Source organism: Oryx dammah, unplaced genomic scaffold, assembly GCF_014754425.2.
Source record: "Oryx dammah isolate SB20612 unplaced genomic scaffold, SCBI_Odam_1.1 HiC_scaffold_5, whole genome shotgun sequence".
In the NCBI taxonomy this organism is placed as follows: domain Eukaryota; kingdom Metazoa; phylum Chordata; class Mammalia; order Artiodactyla; family Bovidae; genus Oryx; species Oryx dammah.
In genome coordinates this window covers 65,777,077-65,799,414 of record NW_024070189.1, presented here as the reverse complement: position 1 = coordinate 65,799,414, position 22,338 = coordinate 65,777,077, and the positions used below count along the sequence as shown (strand labels likewise).

Sequence of the window (22,338 nt, the reverse complement as noted above, 5' to 3'; positions counted from 1 at the left end):
GGGCCTCTCCATTCTGAACACAGCCCTCCCTGAGATCCCACCCCACAGGGCTCCACCTTCCATGGAGCCTCTGGGCCACCCGAGTCTCAGGATGCTGTGGGCTCTGCTTCTGAGGTATCACCGTCCACTACCTTCTGAGCACCAAGTGTAAAGTGATTTGCTTGAGGAGAAGAAACGAGGGCACCCTGGTGGAGGGAGAGGCTAGGTGGTGCCAGGGCCTTATAAACTGTGCTGAGACAGGACAACAGGCAGCAGGCAGGAAGCCAGCACTGGTAAGCAGTCTGCTCTGCACTTTCCTCCCTTCTGAGAGCAATAAAGCTTTCACCCACATTATCTATCCCAGGGTGAAAAAAACAAAACAAAACAAAATCAAAGCAGCCCAGCTTTCCCTTAAATTCTCCATTATACCACAGGAAGACAGTGTTTTGATTTTCTTTTTCTTTTTTCCCTTAAACCAGAAAAGACTTCCATGGGCATCACAAAAAGAAGTACAGGAGGAGGGAGCCTCAAGGAACCCTAGGGGCAGACAGACTGTGACATTTTAGGGCAAGAAGAGCAGGTGGAGCCCTGTCTTCAAGGGATGGCCTCATGCCTGCTGGATGACACTTACTATGCCTGAGCAGTCACTGAGGCCCCGGGGGTCAGGGAAGCTACTCTGCCAGATCAGGTGCAGCTTGGTCCCCACTGGGCTCTGGCAGCCACTCCATAGGAGACGGCTCTCTCTCCACAGGTGAGGGCTCCACCTCCATTGGCTGCTCGCTGATGGATGATCCTTTTGCACTTGGTGGTACAGTTTCCATCAGAGCACTAAGGTTTGAGCTGGAAACTGGCAATATCCCCTCCCTGCGGGGCTCGGGCTCCTTTTGCCAGATGTACGGCCAGTTCTTCCAGGACAGTTTCCGGATACTCCAGAGGGATGTCTTCTCCTGTGGCAGGTATGCTGGCTGGCTCTGCAGGGACAGCTGGCTCGAAGGCAGCGTCTGGCTCTCAACAGAGGTCGTTGGGCTGTCTAGAGCTGACAGTGGCATCTTGGTTGGCAGCAGGTTCTGAGGAGAATATGGCAACTTCTCCTGTAAAGATCCAGATGGCCAGGTTTTGTTGAGAGGCTGGGGATGAGGAGCAGACCGCCTATCCATGGTCAAGGAGGAGCTCACCTCAGAGGGAGGCTGCATGTCCTCAGAGGACACCTTCCCATGGTGTGAGTGCCTCTTCCTCCCCAGAAATGACATCTTCCTTGGGTACCACAAGGACTCCTTCATGCTCCCAGACGGTTCATCAGGTGGCATTGTGTGATCAACCAGCAAGTCACTGTCGACCCCCGGTGACCTCCGCAGAATCGTGCCCTGCGTGATGAGGTCAGCATAGCCCTCCCGATGGGAGAAGGCATAGCTGGAGCGCCGGGCCCGTGACTCCCTATGGATACAGGGCACAGGCTCCACGGTGATGATCTCCTCACTTGTGACTTTCTCTACCTCTTCCTACAGAGCAAAAGAGAGAGTGAAGTCATCAGGCTCCCAAGCCATGTTGATGATGTTCAGATCACCTGCCCCTCCAGTGAGGGCCAATCAGAGTCCTTGGCCACTATCAATTGTCCAGGATCTTTCCTAGGCAAGATGATCCAACTAGAGTCCTCCATGGGACCTGACTTTGGACCAACCAATCAGATTCCTCCGCATGGACCTGACTTTGGACCAGCTAATCAGAGTCCTCTTCCTGGGACTTAACTCTGGGCCAGCCACACTCACCTTGTGTGCCCTCTGGTGACAAAGTCAGAACTTACCCTGGGGCAGCCCCATGTCCAGCCTGTGTGGCTGAAGGTGGTAGTTTGCGGCCAAGTCCTAGTCCACCATTCCAAGTCAACTCTGGGGCCCATCCCAGCTTCAACTCATCCGTTTAGATTTTGATACTATGGGCTAGTGAGTCCCAGCTCCCACCTTTTTTCATTGTGGTAAAATACATATAACGTAAGATGTACCATTTCATCCATTTTTAGGTGCACAGCTCAGTGGCACATTCACACTGTCGTGCAGCCATCCCCATCACCCATCTCTAGAACTTTCTCATCTTCCCAAATGGAAACTCTCTCCCCATGAAATACTGACACTCCCTTCCCTCCCCCAGCCCCTGGCCCAACCATCTGCTTCCTGTCTCTATGGATCTGACTCCTCTAGGGACCTCCTGTGAGTGGGATCAGACAGTATTTGTCCTTCTGTATCTGGTTTCTGTCACTGAGCATCACGTCCTCATGATTCATCCATGTTGTAGCAGGTGTCAGACTCGCCTTCCTTTTAAAGGCTAATATTCCACTGTACGTATATATCACATTTTGTTTATCCATCATCCACCAATGAACACTGGGTTACCCCGAGTCCCTCTTCTGCCTATCCCATCTCCAAATCACTTCTGTCACGTCGGCCCCCAAGCCCCAGTCACTTCCAGGTGGAAGTCTGGCTATGCTCCCACTGCATGCACCCCAGGAACCACAGCCCCACTTTGGGGCCCTTCTGCCTGTCGTTTGGTTCCTCGTGGGGACACTGGCTGTGTGTCTAGCTCTGCTTCTGCCTCATCTCTGCCTCTCCTTCAAGTCCCAGTTCCCAGCACAGGCTCTGGCTGTTGGGGTCCTCCATGTGTGGCGTGGACCCCCACCCCTCACCTTGCGCTGTGGCTTCTTGAGGGCTTGGTAAATGACACGGAAGGCCAGCACAGGCAGGGTGTTCAGTGACACATTGAGCAGGATCACCAGCATGATGGGGGGCTGGGACAGCACGTTGAGGTCAGCGTCTGGAAACAGGGCAGGATCACAGCCGTCCTGGGCTATGGCCTCACCAGAGCCTGCTTGGTGCCTCTCCCCTCCAACACCCTATCTCTTTCTCTTCCCTTCACCCCAGGGAAAGGAGGTGAAAATTCTAAGGAGACACTGACACTTCCTGCACATACACACATACATACACACACACCCCTACCTCACCTGCATGGCCAAGGAGCCTGAGGTTCAGAGGGGGAGAGAGGGTGCTCCGACGGGCTCCCCCCCACCACTGCCCCATCCCTGCTGGGGGCTCACATAGAAATGGGAAGTTCTTGGGGAAGCGATTGAAAAGCCACATGCTCTGGGTGAGGCTGGTCATGATCACGTAGAAGCAGAGGCTGAGGAAAATGGCCAGCACAGACAGGACAGTCCAGTACTTGGTGATTAGGATGACCTGCACAGGGAAGGGGCATTAAGGCAGGGGCGATGGGGAGGGAACCGTGGGGTGGGGCTCCACGGAGAGGATGGAGGCCCAGCTCCCAGGGTCTGTGAAGGGGCAGATAACTGCCAGGAAAGACCTTAGTGCTTGCCGAGGCCCACCCCACCAGGGGAGGGGCAGGCAGATGGCCATTCCTACCTCCATAGTGATGCACAGCAGGTTGGACAGGGCCACGACCACCGAAAAGGACTGGTAGTCACTTAAGCTGACAGGCCCAGCTGAGTCCTGGCTGACCCACAGTGTCGTGAAGAAGTTGACCAGAGAGGTGGCTGTGCCGTGGGCGATGGCTTGCAGGATGACCCAGTAGTTGAAGAGCTCCTCCTTCTGGCCTGTGATGTATAGCTCCGGCAACTCAAGGCTCCTCTCTGCGCTCACATCCTGGTGAGTTCACGGTGGGGAAGCTGGCTCTTGGGACCAGAAGGGGATGGCCCCTACCCTACCCCAGGCCCCAGGAGAAGAAACATGTACAAAGAAGGAGGAGCCAAGACCTGGAGCTGCTCACCTGCTCAAAGAGCCCGATATAGAGGACCGGGAGGGTGCTATACACCAGGTTGAAGAGCGCCAGGAACCAACCTTCGTACAGAGCCTGTGGCGGGAAGGTGGAGGGTGCAGAGAGGGGAGGGGAGGGAGAATGCACTGAGCCTTCAGAGCCAAATGGCCAGAGACAGAAACGAATCTCTACCTAAGGAGACCCATCCGGGCTTGTTTGTCACCTGGAGAGGATGCCAGGTGACTTGGAAAGTCAAGTGACAGTCAAGGTTGGAGCTAAGATCGGGGCTGCACGAAGTGATAAAGACTGGAAGAGAAAAGGTATGGAGAAAGGAAAGGCTACCCACTCCAGTATCCATGGACCATACAGTCCATGGGGGTGGCAAAGAGTCAGATGCAATGGAGTGACTTTCACTTTTACTTCAGTGCTTTTAAAGTAGCACCTTGGAGTCTGTTTCAAGTGATGACTGTAATACAAAGTTTACAGGAGGGAAAATGACTAGAGAGTGTGTTTTAATGCCATGCTGCACATCATGCAGGGTATTAGTTCAAACAGGGATCGAACCTGTGTCCCTTGCAGTGTAAGTATGGAGACTTAACCACTGTACTGCCAGAAAAGTCCCTAGGTTATTTTTGACTTGGGAAGTCAGTGATGGGTAACAGAGCTGGAAGTGATCTCACAAAGAGATCAAGTCCCTTCCTGAATGCACAAATCCAGACTAGTGAAAAAAGCATCAGTTTCAGTTCCCAGAGCGGCTTTACGTGCATTCTGGGGTTGAAAAAATAAGTAACAACAATTTTTTTTTTTTTTTTTTTACCAGAATCAAGTTTCTCACCATTGGAGATGAGTCACAAATGAGCATGTGGGAAAAGGCTAAGCTGAGCCTTGTTCTGTGGGGTGACTGGAATCAGCGGTATCAGTGTGAACTCATATACACATAGATAGATCAGTATAAGTACAGGTGTAGATATGTGTCTAAACACAGTTAGTATGTGTATATCTCCTGCCTCTGTCTACAGAGAGAATATTGGCATCCCACGTGCGATGAGCACACCAAGTGCTTAAACCTTGGTGTCTAACTACCACTCTCTGGTGAAGAGAACTGGCATTCCTTGAGGGAATGGTTCATTCCAGGCTTGGGACAAGGAAAGGACAAAACGAGCCAGGAAGCTCTTGAAGCGCCAGAAAGTGAGGACATGCTCAGAGAAGAGCAGGCACAGGGCAAAGGGGCAAATCGGAGACAAAATGAGCAACAAGGCACAGAATAAAATGAACATACATGAGTCCATACTGATAGGAGTAAATATTCAACTAAATATGTGGCGGGGGTGGGGGGGAGGAACATTAATTCCGGTTAACAAACATAGAAAGACTAAACACTGTCCCCTCTGACATCAGGAACAAGACAAAGATGCCTGCTTTCACCGTGGCTATTCAATACTGCACTGGAAAAGTCCTCACCAAAGCAATCAGGCAAGAAAAAGAAATAGAAAGCATCCAAATTGGAAAGCAAGTGGTAGAGCTGTCTCTTTTTGCAGAGGACATGATCTACATGCAGAAAATCCCAAAAGACTCACAGGAAAACTACTAGAGCCAATAAAACAAACTCAACAAAGTTGCAGGGCACAGATCCACACACACACAAAAAAAGTGTTTCTATACACCAGTGGTGTATAGAAACCATGGACTATAGCCCACCAGGCTCCTCAGTCCATGGGATTTTCCAGGCAAGAATACTGGAGTGGGTTGCCATTTTCTTCTCCAGAGCATCTTCCTGACCCAGGGATCGAACCCGTGTCTCCCGCATTGACAGGCGGATTCTTTACCATATGCACCACCACATGGTACCACTTCCTATACAGTAGCAATAAGCAATATCAACAGAGAATTAAGGAAACAATTCCATTTACAGTAGCATCTAAAAGAATAAAATACCTAGCAATAAAAGGTAAAACAAAAATATATATTTATGAAGAATTCTCTTGTAAAGTTCTCAGCTGTCTGGGTATTGGTGACAGGGAGACCATTCTGTTTCATGAAAGTCTATTTTCAGACCACAGGGGACATCACTGCCCTACGTATGACTCCTCTGACACTCTGGAGAGCACATCTAGTATTCACCATGATACTGTCAAAAATCTTGAAGTCAGGGACCCAGCCCTTACAATCTTACCTTCTCTGAAGTTCAGGTTCTCGTTTTTACCCCTTGAAGAATGTACGTTTGGAGCACCTGTCCTGCCCTTGCTTCAAAGCCCAAATTTGCCAAACATCCCTGAAAATGCTCAGCACAGAGCTGGGCATGGAACCATCCCCTGCTTTATGTAGATTCTATACCTCTGTTAATGCAGCCAGATATTGATTGAAGGCTGCTTTGCTCTGTGGCTTCAGGCACACTCTGCCCTCTGAGGACCTCCGAGTGGGAGCATGCCTGCTGCCTTCCTGGAGGCTACGGGAAGGACACAGCACCCCTCAGAGGGGAGTTCCCTCCGGCGCACCTGGGCAGTGAAGCCGCTGTAGAAGGCGAACCAGATTTGGACCATCATGCTGGCCAGTGTCTTGTAAAGGAAGAAGCGCAGGAACTTGCAGACGCGCATGTAGGACCAGCGTCCATGCACCAGCAGCAGCCGCCGCAGGAAGCAGAACTGGGCCAGCACGTAGTCGCTGTTCTGCACTGCCTGCATGCCCTCCTGACCCGCCACCCCTATGCCGATGTCTGCAGCTGCAGAGGCACATGCAAGCCTGTCAGCCCAGGGACCCCACCCCCCGCTCCCACCTGCTGCCAGCCTCCCCTGGCCCCGCTGCCCACCACCCACTCTTGATCATGTTGACGTCGTTGGCGCCATCCCCGATGGCCAGGGTCACCGCATTCTGGTATTTCTTGACCAGCGCCACGATCAGGGCCTTCTGCTTGGGTGTCACGCGGCAGCAGATGACCGCCTGGCATCGGGAAGCCAGCTCCACGAAGGCCCGCTCCCGCCGCTCCTCAGCGCTCTTGAGGGTCTTGGAGTCTTCCTGCTGGGGCGCCAGCCCCGAGCTCCGCAGCTGGATCCCCAGTGTCCGCCACATGAGGGACAGGCGCCTGGCCTGCAGGAAGTCCACCCTCTCCTCTCCCGGCTCCTGCCAGGACTCCAGCGGGTCCACGTTCACATTCTGGACCAGGGCTCGGGGTTCCTTGCGCAGGGACAGCAGTAGCTGGTCCTGGCTCACGGGTGACAGGGGTGGGTCACTCTGCTGCACCCCTCTCTCTCCCCGCCCCACCGCCCAACTGTGCCCTCCTCCCATCCAGACCTGACTGCACCCTCCCTTGCTCCGGCCCAGCTGAGAACTATCTCTCAGGGTGGCCATCACCTTTGCTGGTCCAATGGTGCATCTGAGGGCCTTTCAGTGGAAGCAGCCCCAGCCTCAGCCCGCAGCTCCTCCCAGGCCCCTCCCCCAGGTACCAGGGCTCCACCGTCCACTCTGACCTAACACTGACCAGGAACTCCCCATTAATGACCAAGGCCATCTTGAACTGCAGGGGAAGCTCTTTCTTTTTGCCACCTTGCAGGTTGTTGTTGTTCTCCCAGTAGACCTCGAGGATCCGCCTGCACGGGGGTGGGGGTGGGCGCCCAACCAGGCCTCAGCCACGTCAGCCACACAGGCTTCCTTGCACCCACACGCCAGCCACAAGGAGCCCGGCCAGGCAGACCCCAAGGCCATGGCTGTGTCCCGGGCGTCCTGTCCCTACCCTGACCCCCATCCCCTGTCAGGATCATCCACCCCATCCCCACTTCTTACATGATCTCCTTCTCCTCCAGAATGATCATGTTCTCTGAGAGCAGCTCGCAGGCAAAACCAATGTTCACCGCTGTCTCTGCAAACCAGCCCAGTTCAGCCCTTTCGGGGAGGCACCCCTGCCTGGAGGCCAACCCCACCCACCTTGCCCATTACAGCAGCATGCCCCTTCCACTGGCCACAGCGATTGGTTCCGAGGAGGGCATGTGACCCTGGCAGCCAATGAGTCAGCCCTGAGACTTTCCAACTCTGAGCATACCTAGGACTCCACTCCTGGCTGGGGCTGGGCGGCTGCAGAGAGGTGAGTCTGGGGCCAAGGTCAAGGCACCCTGAGACATTTCAGTGCCTAGGATCCCCACAAAATGATTTAATGTCTGGGGGCGGGGAGGCGGGGTGGAGAAAATCGTGACTTAACTTCTTAGGAAAAAAAATAAAAGGGAAAAATGAATACAGAAATCCAACCTGTGGGACTTCCCTGGCAGTCCAGTGGTTAAGACTCCATGCTGCCAATGCAGTGGGCCCAGGTTCCTTCCCTGGATGGGGAACTAAGATCCCACATGACCAGCAATGCGGCCAAAGGAAAAAAAAAAAATTCCACCTTGGAGACTGGTGTTTACACCAGCAGAGCTGTTAAATGTCATTCTAAATATTTGGAGTGTATGTGCCTCCCGCCCACAGAAGTCCTAATGGAGCCCTGTAGGCACCAGTGCTCAGTGAAGGCCTCCCTAGAAGCCTCAGAGGGTGGGAGAACCAGGGCTCCACAGCCACAGGATCAACTTGGCCCCTAGGTGGCTGGGCAGCCTCAGGCAGGGGCCCAGTGCTCTCTGAGCCCTGGGAGGTAACCTGGGCCCCACCAAACAGCGCTGCCAAGGGGGCCAAATCCCCAGGAGGCGCTCAGCATGGCATCAGCCCACCTGAGAGAGGCACCCAGGGTCTCGGTTCTCCCTTCCCAGGGACACACAGTGGTGGGCTACAGTGAGCTCAGACAACAGGGAGGGCCTGATGATGACTCTGGGATGGGGTGAGCCCTCCCTGTGCCTCCCTTTTCCCTGCGCTGGTGGCTGCCACCCTAGGACCCACCTTGCTTGTCCCCTGTGAGGACCCACACGTTGATGTTCCCCTGCTTGAGACACTTGATGGTTTCGAGGACACCGTCCTGGAGCTTGTCCTCGATGGCTGTGGCTCCCAGGAGCTGGGGTGGGGAGGAGGGAGTGGGGAGGACAGACTGAGTGGGCTCCCCGGTGGGGCTGGGGTGCGGTGCCCCGCCCCCGGCTCCACCCACCTGAAGGCTCTGCTCCATCTCCTCGTACACCTGGTGCAGGGCCTGGGCGCGGTTCTGCAGCAGGATGCTGGCCTCCTCGTGCCGCTGCCGCCATTCCTCATACACTTCCTCATCCACCTCTTTGCAGGCCAGGCACAATGTCCGCAGGGTCTCCTTGGCAAAGGACTGGGGCCAGCAGGCAGATGACACTGGCACCCCTGCCACTCCGGGGAACCCCTGCAGCCCTTCTCCCTCTGCCTGGGCCCCCAACCTGCCCCTACCCACACAGTCTGTCCTCCGGTGGCAGGGGGAGGCTGGGACCACACACCACCCTGCTCCACACCCGCTCTGTCTCAACCCTTCTCCCCCAGACACCCCACTTGCTCTGTTTAGCCTCCAGATCTCAGCCTGCCTATTCCCCTAGCCAGGAACATCCACCCTATGATTTGTGCTGCAAATTCTAACCATTAGGCAAGACCCTCAATGAAGCCCTGCTAGACCCCTTCCCAATCAGGATTCTGTCCTCCCTGGAGCCCTCTCTCTGCTTCACTTCTCAAGGAACTGAGGTAGGGGGTGGGGCATGGAAAGGATCCTGTGGGACTCTTGTCTCCAGGCCCAGGCGAGGACCCAGTGCTCTCTCACCTCATCGCAGCTCTTCCCTCCTAGGCTCCAACCCTGCCCTGGGTCTTTTGCCCCAACAGGCAGCCCCTCGACTGGCTTCTGCTCCTGACTGACATGGGCTTGGGTGGCTGTATGTGAACATGTCGAGTGCCCCAGACAGGCCTCTGAGCCTCCTCTCATGCCTCAGTTTCCCTATCCATACCATGGGCAGTTGAGCCCAGTCATCCTGCCGAAATCCCGGGCTCTGGGTCACTGCTGTGACTGCATTTCTTCGGTTCTGGGTCAGGACCCAGATATCTGCTCCCCACCACTCCCTCCCGGCAGAGTGGGGCACTCTGGGAGACCCCTGAGGGGAGGGACAGAGGACATTCTTTCCATAAACAGCCCTGCTGGGCCCTGTGCTGGGTGAGGCTGGGGACCCATGGGTTCAGGACTGGGCCCGCATGGCAGGACAGCCCATGTCAGAAAGAGCTCCCTGGAGGTGGGGCCCTAGGGCTGAACCTCGAGGACAGAAGGATGCTGAGCGCCTAAGTGGACGGAGGACAGGGAATAGCCTGTGCAAGGGCCCTGAGGCAACACTGGAAACGGGTTCTGGGAAACCCCTCGAGGGCAGGGAAACCAGGTCAGAGGTGACAGACAGCAGGAAACAGAAGGATGAAGCTTGGAAAGGGGCCAAGGCTTTTGGGCTTCACCTGGAGATGAAAGGTTCGGGGCAGAGTGCACGGAGTGTGTCCTGGAACCTAGGCCTGGCTGGAAGAGGGGGGCGGCATCCAGGGCAAAACCCACCCACAGGGTGTCCTTGCCTGACTCAAAAGAAGATGTCCCCTCTGGGCAGTGCAGCTTGGAGCTGAGCTCCATCTTCAGCCCTTGAGTGTGTGTTTGTGTGTTGGGCAGAACAGTGTGCAACCTGACCAACTGGCCACAGCTTCCCTGAGGCCACTTCTCTGCACACTCTTTTCCCCTGCCCCTGTGACTTCGACTCTGCCCCTCCAACCTCCCTTCCCACAGGGACTCACGGCCAAGGCCTCCTCTGTGGCCCATTCTGTCTCGCCTTTCTTTTGCAGGCGCTCATAGATGACTGTGTCAGCCCCTTTGGTGTAGAGGTAGATGGAGCCCTCGGGCTTGCGGACTGTGGAGGAAGAGGCCTGGCTGCCCACATACACTCCCCTCCCTACCTCCCCCCACCCCACCCAGGACCTCGGGCACTCACCCAGCACTGACATCCGCTTGCGGACGCTGTTGAAGTCCATCATGGCCAGGACCTGGTACACACACTCCTCCCCCAGCTCCATCAGGGTGATGCTGTCCTGCGTGCGTGCCAGGAACACATAGCCGAAATTTCGGGCCGCTGTGACTAGTGCCTCCTCGTCCGGGGAAGCTGCCTGGTACACTAGCTGGTCTGGCCAGGGAGGGTGCAGGGCGGGGAGGGGTCTGAGATCTTGACCTGTTGGAGACCCACCACCCACCTGTCTCCACCTGTTTAGCACAGAGAGGAAACAGATACAGGAAGTGCCCAACATGTATTTGCAGGACGACAGTTTCTTGGACCGGCACAACCTCTAAGTCCAATAAAAGAAAGGGGCGATTGCATCCCAGTCCACAAGTCCTCCTCCTCCCTGTATGACAGGCCAGGACACCCTTGGTGGCAGAGGATAGGTGGGGTTCGGGCTGGGGGCCTGGGAGCTCTCTAATTGGGATGAGAAGGCCCTGGGAGCTGGTGGGAGAGCATCTGGGGAACCTGGGCCTGGCCACCCCCAGGGTTGGGGGGGCACTCACTGTTCTTCTCCTGCACCATCACCGTGTGGCAAATGGCCAGCACGTGCCAGAACTCGCGCACCCTCCAGTCCTGGTTAGCCCACACGGCCTGCAGGAGTTGTGCGTTGCAGAATAGCAGCTTCCCATCAGCAAATTTGTTCCAGAGGAAGGGGTTCTCCTGCGGGGGGTGGGGCACAGGCCAGCCCTGGGTGGGTCACTGCCCTTCCCCCCACCACCCAGGGCTCCAGGGCGGCCAGAGCTCACCTTGCCTGGGGTCTCCTCTGGGCCTGGGGAAAGACTCAGCTTTAGGCCTCAGCTCCCAGTCCCTGCATGGGGTCCCTCAGCACCCCCTCCCTGGGCCAGGCTTCCTGGGGCTGCTGGCTACAGCTAGACCAGCCAGGCCTGCGCCCTGCACCCAGTGCCCCAAGCCTCCAAAGACCCCAGCCTCAGCTTCTGCCTGGAGAATAGGATGCAGCCATGTGTCCCAGGGCCCCCCTCCAGGGCGGTGGGGTGGAGGGCATATGGGAGTGGGGTTCAGCCCTGTAGAACATGTTTGGTTTGACCTCCTCCTGATGTCTTTTTAAAATTTGGACTTGGCCACCTACTTTGAAAAATAGGGTGATTTCACAGGAAAACCTGGGTCCATAGCACTTCTAGAAACATCAGAGACCGGCCAGGGTTGGTGCCGCTCACCACGGGCCTGGTCAGCACCTGACCTGTCAGGTGGCATCAGCCCAAGGGCAGGGGCCCAGGTCTGTCATGCGACTGCCCATGAGGCCCAGTATCGCCCAGTGGGGCCCTCTGTCGGCTCCTGGTGTAAACTGTGTCCGCTGCTTATCAACTAGACCAGAGACTGGTGAACTATGCCCCCACCTCGGGATCAGTTTCTGTGTGACCTGCAAGGCTATAAATGTTTTTCACATTTCTAGAGAGTTGGGAGAAACCTGAAAAGAAGAATATTATCTTGTGCGACCTGTGGAAATGCTGTGAAATTAAAAATCCAGAATCTGGGTAAGAGCTGCTGCTGCTGCTGCTAAGTCACTTCAGTCGTGTCCGACTCTGTGCGACCCCATGGATGGCAGTCCACCAGGCTCCACTGTCCCTGGGATTCTCCAGGCAAGAAACTGGAGTGGGTTGCCATTTCCTCCTCCGATGCATGAAAGTGAAAAGTGAAAGTGAAGTCACTCAGTCGTGTCCAACTCTTCGAGACTCCATGGACTGCAGCCCACCAGGCTCCTCCGTCCATGGGGTTTTCCAGGCAAGAGTACTGGAGTGGGGTGCCATTGCCTTCTCCACTGGGTGAGAACAGCAGCTGCTTTCTGGGGCCAGAAACGCAGCGGCCTTAGTGGCCAAAAATATTGACCCGTGGGTCCTTTATAGGAATAGCTGCTGCTGCTGCTAAGTCGCTTCAGTCGTGTCTGACTCTGTGCGACCCCATAGACGGCCTCCTACTAGGCTCCTCTGTCCCTGGGATTCTCCAGGCAAGAACACTGGAGTGGGTTGCCATGTCCTTCTCCAATGCATGAAAGTGAAAAGTGAAAGTGAAGTCGATCAGTCCTCCAACTCTTAGTGACCCCATGGACTGCAGCCTACCAGGTTCCTCCGTCCATGGGATTTTCCAGGCAAGAGTACTGGAGTGGGGTGCCACTGCCTTTTCCATATAGGAATAGCTAACCAAATCCCAAGTGAGAGGAAGCCCCTTGGCAATAGTGGTGGGGCATCAATCGGTGTGGGATGCTGGATGCCGGGCCACTGCCGTGAGACCCTGGACTCAGGGAGCGCGGCGCGGGTGGGGTCCCACCGTAAACAACTCCGTTGATGCAGCACTTCTTGAAGGTCATGATGTTCTGGGTGAGCGTGCCCGTCTTGTCAGAGAAGATGTACTCCACCTGGCCCAGCAGGTCGTTGAGGCTGGTGCTTCGCGCTTTGGCGGGCAGGTCTTGGGGGTCATAGTACATGTGCTTGTCCCAGTTGATGAAGACGCTGTTCCCCAGATAGATGAATTCGACCCTGCTGATGCACGCATGCGCACTCGCACATTGGGTCACCGCCCAGCCCTTGGGCCTGCTGTCCCTCCCCCACCTTCCCTTCCGGCTCAGCAGGGGGCGGGGCTGGGAGGCCCCGGGGCTCACATAACGAACATGGCCATGGGCACCAGGACGCTGAGCAGGATGAGAAAGCTCCAGAAGATGAAGAAGGCCTCCATAGCCACACTGTGCGTGTGCATGGCAGACACGTAGTGGTGATTGGCCTTGAACTCCTTCACCTTGTGCCAGAAGCCAAAGGTCAGGGCCGCGGAAACCACCACCATGGACACAAAGATCTGAGCACGGAGGGGAGGAGGGGCGCAGCGTGAGGGGGCCCGGGCGGCAGCGAGGCACCTCGGGGACGCGCACCCTTAGTGTGAACCGACAAGCGCGGGGCGGGGAGCGGGTGTTCCCCAGCACTGCTTCAGGATGGGACGGGGGTCGGGGTGGGGAGGGGATGGCAGTCCAGGGGGAGGGCAATTTGGAGGTTTTCTGCCGAGCTTCGCGGCTGTAAAATTATTATTTCGATAATCTTTAAAAAGGTAAAATTTGATTTAGGCAAAAAATTAAGGATTTTTAAAGATCAGTGGAGGATAGGGGGGCATCTTATTATTTCCTGTGGGCTTTGGAAACGTTGCAATCAAATATTGTTTTATAAAACCTCCTCCCTCCCCCACCCCAAATCGTCATTTGAAGAAAAAATTCTCTGGCCTGACCAGGTGATCAAGCTGCATATTCTTCAGAGGAGTGAAACTGAAGCCTGGAAGATGACAGCCACGGGGCTTCTGTGCGGTGGGGCCCTTTCGCTCCCCTCCTCCATGGCCCCCCACCCAGGGCAGGGGGTCTAAGAAGCTCACCAGGACCACCAGTCTGTTCATCAGATAGTCTATCTTGGTTCTCTTCAGATGGATCTTGCCACAGTTCTTCATGATCTTTGTGTCAAAACCTGCAAGATTTCCATCCACTCATCCATTCGTCTATCTACCACCCATTCATCATCCATCATCTGTCTATTCATCTATCCACCATCCATTCATCCATCCACCCATCCCTTCATTCATCTATCCACCAATCCATCCACTGTCCACCAACCATTCATCCACCATCCACTCATCCATCCATCCATCCATTTATCCATCCACCCACCCTCCATCTCCATCTATCCACCTACTCCATCACCCATCATTCCATCTATTATAAATACCCCCATTTCTCCAGTCAAAACAAAGGTGCTGGCTCAACATGTCCATTCCTGCAGTTTCAGAAATGAGAGTCTAGAGAAACCACGCCAGGAGCCCTTCATCCCATAGCAGCAGACATGTGGCGCCCAGGCCTGGCCTTGTGACTTCCTGCCAGTGACCTCAGGGTTCTCCGCCACCCAGCCCTACCCCTGACCTGGGCAGGATGGGCCCCGGGGCCCCGGAGAGCAGCTGTACCAGCATAGATGACCAGTCCATAGCAGGTGTCCGTGTTCCGGACCTTGCAGCCTCGCAGGAGGATGTTGCCACTATCCAGGGGGTATTTCTTGCCCTTCCACTCCAGGCACCCGACGAAGTGGTGCATTCGGCTGTTGGGTTCCTCACACACCACCTTCCCTGTGGGCAACCCAGTGTTCAGGGAGCCACGAGCATGGTGCAACTCAGCCACCCCTCTTCAATACGGGTTGGGGGTGGGGGACTCAGGGAATATTCCTGTCACTCTCCAGCCAGGGCCACCTGCACAGACCCCACACTACCCCAAAACGGCCCCAGTGGCACCTCCACCCCCACTATACAACACAGCCTCCTCCTGGATGCTCCAAGCTGGGTGTTCCTGGCCTTAGGGCCTTGGCGTGTGCTGTCTCCTGTGGCAGCACACACACCTCCTCAGGGAAGCCCTCCTTGATCCTCCAGCCAGATATGCGCCCCCCTCCATTGAGCTCCTTCCTCCCTGCCAGTGTCTGATGTCACCAGACGTTTATTCCTGCAGCCATATCAGTAATGTCTGTGAGGGACTTCCTTGGTGGTCCAGTGGCTAAGACTCCCTGCTCCCTCCCAATGCAGAGGGCCTAGGTTCCATCCCTGGTCAGACAACTAGATCCTGCACGCCACAACTAAGAGTTTCCATGCCACAACTAAAAAGGTCCCACATACCAGCATAGCCAAATAAATCAATAAATATTTTTTAAATGTTTGTAAGGTCCACCAGGGCAGGCACCAGCCTTATCTCAGTTGAGCTGGGGACACCAGAGCCCAGTCCAGCACCTGACACACAGTAAGTGCTGAATACAAATGAGGAGGGAGGGAAGGAAGGGATACACCCATCCAGCACCCTAAACTACAGGGACCAAACACAGGGCACAGAGTTCCCCAGCAGGCAGTAGGGGAGGGCCTGTCCACCATCACCCTGAGAGTACAGCCACTGGTCTCACTTCTGTTTGACAAAACCCCCCCAGCATGCAAAGGCTGGCCCAAGGCAGCATCTGGCAGGGAGTGGGCTGGGGGGCCATGGGGCTCCTAAGTGACCGTCACCCTTCCTTCTCAGGGGCTGGACCCTGTGTTTCCTGAAGGTAGACATGAGAGCTGTCTAGGGAGGGGCAGGAGAAGGATGGAGGAGCCATGGGGCAAGCCCACACCTCTCACTACCCCTCTGAACCACAGTCTCCCCCTCTGCAAAATGGGCAGGGATGCTAGGCTGTCTGGGGTAGGTCAGGACCCAGAGAGAGGTGTCAGGGTGGCAAGGCCTTTCCCCAGATCCGTGAGCACACACACAACCAGTGTCTGGATGTCGGGAGCAGAGGGGCTGTGCTTGGAGAGAAAGGTTCTGGCATGCTCCAGAGCCAATTAGAGTAACTTGCCTTTGTAATGTGACAGGAAAATAATGATAGCAAATAGTAACAATAAAAAAATTATCCCCTTGCTGGGTCTCAGCAAACAGTAACTGAACCAGTAAGTGTGAAATGTCATACTTATCTGGCAGAAAATAATAAACCTGATGTCCCTGTGGGCCTCTCCCAAACATGTAGGTGAATTGCTAGCCAGTGTACATGGACTGCCTTGGTTTCTTTGTTTTGTTCTGCTTCTTCTTTCTGGTTGCACCATTCGGCTTGTGGGATCTTAGTTCCCTGACCAGGGATTGAACCCAGGCCCTGGCAGTGAAAGTGCTGAGTCCTAACCAATGGGCCTCCAAGGAATTCCCATAGGCTGCCTTTTGGAATAAACAACTAAAAGCATTTGCTTTAAAGTGGTCATGGGTTAAAAATAAAATGTAACACTTGATCAAACGCTGTAGCATGCTTTGTAATAACAACGGAAATGCCTCCACTGCTGCATTGGTTTAAGGGATTTGATATAGACCTGGAAGAAGTCTCTCTGCTAAAAATTCTCTCAGCCCCAGTGGTCTGGGAATAAATAAGACAGGATAACAGAGGGTAGGTAATGTGCGCATCTGGATCTCAGAAGCTGCACAACACCCTCCACCTAGCAGGTGGGGAACCTGTGCTCCCACTGCAGGGGGGGGAGACAGGGCCCAAAGGGGCTGGATGGGTTTGCCAGCTCCCACCTTGGAAGGAGGCTATCTTCCTTATACTGGTGAGCTCGTGGTGCGTGATCACTGGGGCCTGCCTGAACTTCAAGTTGGTCTCCCTGGTGACAAGAAGGGGAGCAAGACAAAAGGTGGGACAGACAGTGCCTGGTCAGGGCATGCCCAGCCTCTTTCCAGAGCCACTCTGGCATTTTCCCTAAGCACCTACTGTGCACCAGCTGCCAAGCAGGAGGCTGAGGCCCAGAGAGGGAGAGAGCCTTGCCCAAGGTCACACAGTGTGTTTGCCAAAGGACTGAGGCCAGACCCTGGGCCTTCTTGCTTTGGCACCTGGCTCATGGTGGGTGGGGGAGATGGGCTTCCAGAAATGGTGGTGCATTTTTATTGCCCCAGCTGACATTCAAGTGTCTGCATGCTCCCAGTGCAAAGGACCACAACATCCAAGTGGGCTGGGTGTGCAGCCCTCAAGTCCCCAAAAGCCCTAGTGATGACCTGGTCTCACCCGTCGATGTCAGCCGTCTCCACATAGCACAAGCTGCTGGGCTCTGTGCTGGCCAGCAAAACCAAGTCAGCCTGGGGTGAGGAGCAGGGTGGGAGATGACAGCCTTGCATGGGGGTGGAGAAGGGGGAGACCAGTGGTGGGGAGAGGGGGACAGCCCTGCCTCCAAACCACCCCCCAACCCAGCTCAACGAGGAGGAGATGATGGCCTTGCATAGGGGCAGAGTGTGGGAGACCAGCAGGGTGAGGGACGGGGAGGAGGGAGGGAACTGCCCTGTCTCCAGAGCACCCCTCTGCAGCTCACCGGGACAATGCTGTCTTTATGCAGACAGACCAGGTCTCCCACATGTAGATTCTTCCATTTTCTCCACAGAAAGCTGTGTGGGTGGGGGTGGCAGGGGTGGGCTGGGGGGTCCTCCCACCCCCCCACCCTGATTACCCCCTCCTCCCAGATTCCAACACCCTTCAGACCTTCCTGCCCTCCCCTTGGCTGAACTCTGCTCCATGAGGGTAAACAATTGGATCTTCAGCCCCTGCCCCTTCACAGGGCCCACCCCAAGCCTGGTAGACAGCAGGCATCTAACAAGTGCTGATCTGGGTTTCCCCTGGCCCCATAGGATGTCCAAGACCTCAGAAGATGCTGGATGGTCTTCCCGGCACACCCCCCGTGAGTGTCCATCCCTCCGCCATGCTGGGGTTGCCCCCCTTGGATAGATCCCACACCCAGCTGCTACGGCCTCACCTCTTCCCCATTAGGATCTGGCACGGCCGATTGTTGACGACCTTGTCACTCCTGTGTCGCCCCTGGGCCGATGGAGGTAGGTCAGAGCAGCGACGATTCCCCTCATGCCACTCAGGCAACAGACGCAGGTGCCCAGCTAGAGAGCCCAAACCCCGCGGTGCCTGTCCAGTGACCCTGCCCCTGGGAGGGTGTTGGCAGCAGAAAGAGGGCAGTTTCCTGCAGGCTGCCCGTGTGGATACTTGGATGACCTGCTGAAGGGACACTGGCACCTGCCCCAGTGGCCACAGAGCACAATGGACAACAGCCCAGCGGGGCTGCCTGTGCGGACCTTCCTCCCACCGCACCCAGGAGTCAGGAGGACCCAGGTGCTTTCGCCTTGCCCCCACCCCGTCCCTGCTTACAATATCGTCCACCAGGTCTCGGATGGCCCGGATGGTGAGGAGGCAGATGAACGGGGCGAACAGAGTGAACCAGGGCAGCGTGGAGATCTCGGGGATGCCCTGAAACAGAGGATGGGTCATGCCAGCCAACCCTCTTGGGCACCCTGACTGCCTCCCCTTCCCCTAATCCTGCACCCTTCTGCCCACACATCCAGCACCACAACCTCACATCCTGCCGTTCCCACCTGCAGGCAACTCCCCTCTGGGCCCTCTCCCTGCCTGGACCTCCTGCCCAGCAATGCCTCCTCTTCCTTCCATGTACCGCCCCCACATGTCCTCTCCTCCAGGAAGCCCTCCCAACCCTATGCTTGTTCCCTCCTCAAGGCCTTGGTCTCATGGGACCCCCTCTGTGCAACCTCAGATCTGCCCTCAGCACAGTTTGGGGTGCCCACCCCATCACTGGTTCCTACCATGTGGTTTAATGACAGTCATTTCCCCCAGTCCTGAGCCACCTTAAGACAGGTGTCAGGGCCCTGGGTCCCCAGTGCCCAGAACAGGACCTGCATACAGTGGGTGCTCAGTAAGTGTTTATTGGCTCGATGGATAAAAGCAGTGTCTCACTTTACTCAGATCAGAATGAGATACTGGGTAAGAGTTGGGATGTTTTGGAAACTTCCCTCACCACACGGGGCCCCATCTCTACCCACCACTGCTCACCCATCTCCACCCATGACCAGCCTGATGCCAGGAAGTAACCCAGCGGGTCCCTAGAATCTGATCCTTCCTCCTTGCCCTCTGGGACCTGCTGAGGCCAAAGGGGTCCTCATACCTGGAGGAGCCATCCATGCACTCAAATCCTTCAATATATATTGAGCACGTCCTGTGTTCCAGGCCCTGGGCTGGGCAGTGAGGACCCAGCCATAATGGAACTCCCAGTCTGTGGGTGGTGGACACTGATCCACTAACCACACAGACAAACACATGGGTCTACAGAGCCATGTGGCAAGGTGGGAAGTGCCGGGGGTGGGGATGGGGGCTTCCTGGAGGAGACAGCTCAAGCAGGTAGATGGAGTGGAGTGACCATGGGCACTGACTCCTGGGGCTGCCCCCACCTCACCTGGAGGAGGATGATGAGAAGGAAGTAGAGGTTGGAAAAGCGGTGGAACTGCTCATACAGGTTCAAGGGCAGGAAGGAGAAGACATTGTACTTGGCCGTGTGGATGACGTTCTTCTGGAAGGAGAGCTGGTGTGGGGGTCTGCCTGCCCAGCCCCACCTGCCCCTCCAGCCACGAAGAGCGTGAACAGAGCCCCTACTGGGTGCAGGTTTGGTGAGCCAGGTCAGTGACCCCAGGATTCCCTGCAGGTAGGTAGAGCCTGACGGACACACTGTACTGGGAAGGCTGCCTAGGAACATATTTAGGGCAGAGGAGCCACGTGGGGCATCCGTGCTGGACCAGTGACTCTGCGAGGCCAGCACTACAGTTCTCAGGACCAAGTGGGAGAACCCAGAAGGCAGAGCCCCAGTGACCACTCTCCCTCACTGGCAGGTCCCCAAAGCCCATGGGAGCGGGGACGGGGGAGGCCTGCCCACCTTGTACTTCTTTCTCTGCCAACACAGAAAGACCTTCTCCTTGAACTGGCTGTTGTAGGCCCGGTTGTTGGCCTGCACCTCCCAGGTGAACTCTGGAGCATAAACACAGGCTAATGACACCCCGGAGGAGGGCTAGTGGGCCCCCGGGGGATCCAGCTGGTAAACAGACAGGAGGGCCCTCGGCCTCTGTACACGGTAGGCACCTGCTTGGGGAGCCCAGGTAGATCTGAGGATCCAGCCACCCCGAGACAACCCCTAGGCCGTGGGAGACCTACTCACACCCACTCCTACAGAGGGGTAAACTACAAGGCCCCCCGGGATGAGCTCCAAGGTGTCGGAGGCTCCATGCCCCGCCCAGGTGCTCTGGGTCCCAGGCTTCCAGGTCCTGAGTCCAACCTTCAGTCCCAGGATTTTGCACTATCAGTAACCCCATGAGAACCCCGCACTGGGCCTCCTGTCTCCCCACTTCAGCCACTGCACTTTCTAACGCCCCTTGGTGGAGCCCACCTTATGCCCACACCTTTTCCCCCCACCCTATGCCCACACTTTGCCCAGACATATACCTGAGTTCTTCTCCTCGTCAAGGTCTTCTCGGTACGTGAGACTGCCCATGCTGGTGCGGCTGTCGGACAGAGTGGCCTGAGGTCACACTGGCGGCTGTATAGTGCCCACCACTCCAACCTTCTTGGAAAAGTCATTTCCTATGCCCACCTGCTAAAGTCTCCTCCCCAGAATCTGAAGGTCCAGTCACCAGCTGTGAGTCCTTGCTCACTGCTGTGGTCACCTGGCCACTGTTCCCCACCCCACAGCCTCGCACGGCCCTCCATAGTCCAAGCCCCTATTGCCGCTCCTGGAAAGGCTGCACACATGTCCTTCCACACAGCACAGGACATTCAGCCTGGTCAGGTGTTCGATAGATTTCTTTGTTGACAGACTAAATGGGCCCCCAGGGTTCCCTGTCATATCTCGAAAGGGAGTGTATGAGACCAAGGGGCTGAGAGGTCTGAGTGTGGCCCTGGGGTAGCAACCACCAGACTTCCATAGAGCCAGGAGCCTGGTCCCTCCTAGTCCTTCAATGCCCCTGGCAGCTCCCCAAATGACCCCCAGCCCCAGCACTCCATACCCCTGGTCCCACTGTTCCCTCTGCCAGCAGGACCGTTCCCTCTTGACAGGCTAGCTGGAGGTGCCTCACCCATCTGCTCTCAGCTCATATTTCTCCGACGGCCCAGGCTTGTTCTGGCGCCTCCTCTGGGCCTCCCTTCTGCCTGCAGGGTCCCCCATTCCAGCTCTGATCACCCTTTCTCTGCTTCTTCCCCCATCTGGGTTGCCTGCTGAAACCGGAACCTCCCAGAGCAGGGACTGCTGGCGTTTGAGTCATTAGTGTCCCCAGGGCCCCGGGGTGGGATGGCCTGGCTCAGGGCCGGCGCTGATGCTCCCGGGAGCCTGATGAAGGCCAGTGCCCATTCGCCAGATGAGAAAAAACGAGGCTCGCGGGGAGTGAGGCTCAGCCTGTGGGACCAGAGCCACTAGGAATCCCGGCCCGGGCCAGCTGGGGTTAGAGGGCTGCTGCTGGTCAGAATTCACGCAGTGTTTTGGGAGATGGCAACACGCCTCCCCCAACAAGGGCTTGCTTCCTCCTCACCGCACTCTCGGCTCACCAGAACGTCCACTAACCCCGGGGAAATCCCGAGCATTCCCACAGCGAAGCGACGCAGGATTCGATGCCCAGCCCCCGGAAAATGCACCGAGAGATCTCGGTCCACTACACACCGTGAGCTCCGGCGCCCGTCCGGACCCTGGCCCGCACGGACCTCTAGGGGGCGCCGCCTCCGCCACGGCCTCCCGCCTTCAGGCCCGGCGGAGTTGAGAGAGGGTGCGCGGGCCCACAGAGACACACAGCTGTGGAAGCGCAGCCGCTCACCTGCGCGGGCGGGGGCGGGTGGGGCCGGGCTGCCTGGGTCAGTCGCTGGAGTTCAAAGCGACGGACGTGGTGGAAGCTGTTAGCCGGGTGCCAACGGGCCTGAAACGGGCGGCGCGGGCGCGGGGCGGAGCTGGGCGGAAGGGCGGAGCCTAGGGCCGAAGGGGGGAGCCAATACCAAAGTAGGGGCGGGGTCGAGCGAGGCCAAACTGAACAGGGTCAAAAGAGGCGGAGCCGAAGGCAGGGCCCAGTGACCTCGACGAACGGGGAGAGAGCGGGCGGGGCTAAGGATGGTGCGGGACGTCGAGGGCGTGGCCTGAGCGGAAGGTGAGTCCAAGGAAGAAGGGCGTTACCCAGAGGCAGGGCCAATACCGAAGGCGGGGCTGGGGAAAAGGCGGGGCCGAGAGTCATCTACGCCGAACAGGGCTCGAGGGGGCGGAGCCTAGTGTGACTAGAGGAGTTAGAGGAGGCGGGACCAAGGGGGAGGGGCCGAAGGCGGGGCCGAGTGAGGCCTTG

At 56.7% G+C, this 22,338-nt stretch overlaps 1 protein-coding gene across 8 annotated transcripts; it reads right to left on the bottom strand.

Moving 5' to 3' along the window:
* Positions 1-421: 421 nt before the first annotated feature.
* ATP8B3 (ATPase phospholipid transporting 8B3) lies at positions 422-20,626 on the bottom strand. Of its 8 annotated transcripts, none has more exons than XM_040240142.1 (27): positions 20,468-20,626; positions 19,905-19,996; positions 19,431-19,544; positions 17,934-18,433; positions 17,496-17,568; positions 17,195-17,265; positions 16,714-16,796; positions 14,610-14,768; positions 14,031-14,119; positions 13,279-13,469; positions 12,948-13,159; positions 11,411-11,433; positions 11,168-11,324; positions 10,602-10,790; positions 10,408-10,520; positions 8,792-8,956; positions 8,590-8,701; positions 7,513-7,588; positions 7,211-7,319; positions 6,549-6,933; positions 6,231-6,454; positions 3,748-3,831; positions 3,384-3,623; positions 3,062-3,200; positions 2,654-2,781; positions 1,155-1,478; positions 422-1,046 (listed from the first exon to the last, which is right to left on the bottom strand). In XM_040240142.1, the coding sequence occupies exons 1-27, from the start codon at positions 20,514-20,516 to the stop codon at positions 651-653; spliced, it is 4,497 nt and encodes a 1,498-aa protein (XP_040096076.1). In that variant the 5' UTR covers positions 20,517-20,626; the 3' UTR covers positions 422-650. The 8 variants fall into 8 exon arrangements, with proteins under 8 accessions (XP_040096076.1, XP_040096075.1, XP_040096077.1 ...); XM_040240141.1 differs by having other exon boundaries at positions 422-1,070; positions 20,468-20,624; XM_040240143.1 differs by having other exon boundaries at positions 422-1,478; positions 17,934-17,995; positions 18,335-18,433; positions 20,468-20,623.
* Between the last annotated feature and the right edge of the window lie 1,712 nt (positions 20,627-22,338).

Coding starts and splice junctions, on each gene's coding strand:
- ATP8B3 (XM_040240138.1), bottom strand. CDS start 20,516: ATGGGCAGTCTCACGTACCGAGAAGACCTTGACGAGGAGAAGAACTCA. Junction 19,997..20,467: donor TGACGAGGAGAAGAACTCAG/GTATATGTCTGG, acceptor TTTATGCTCCAG/AGTTCACCTGGGAGGTGCAG. Junction 16,797..17,194: donor GAGACGGCTGACATCGACGG/GTGAGACCAGGT, acceptor TCTTGTCACCAG/GGAGACCAACTTGAAGTTCA.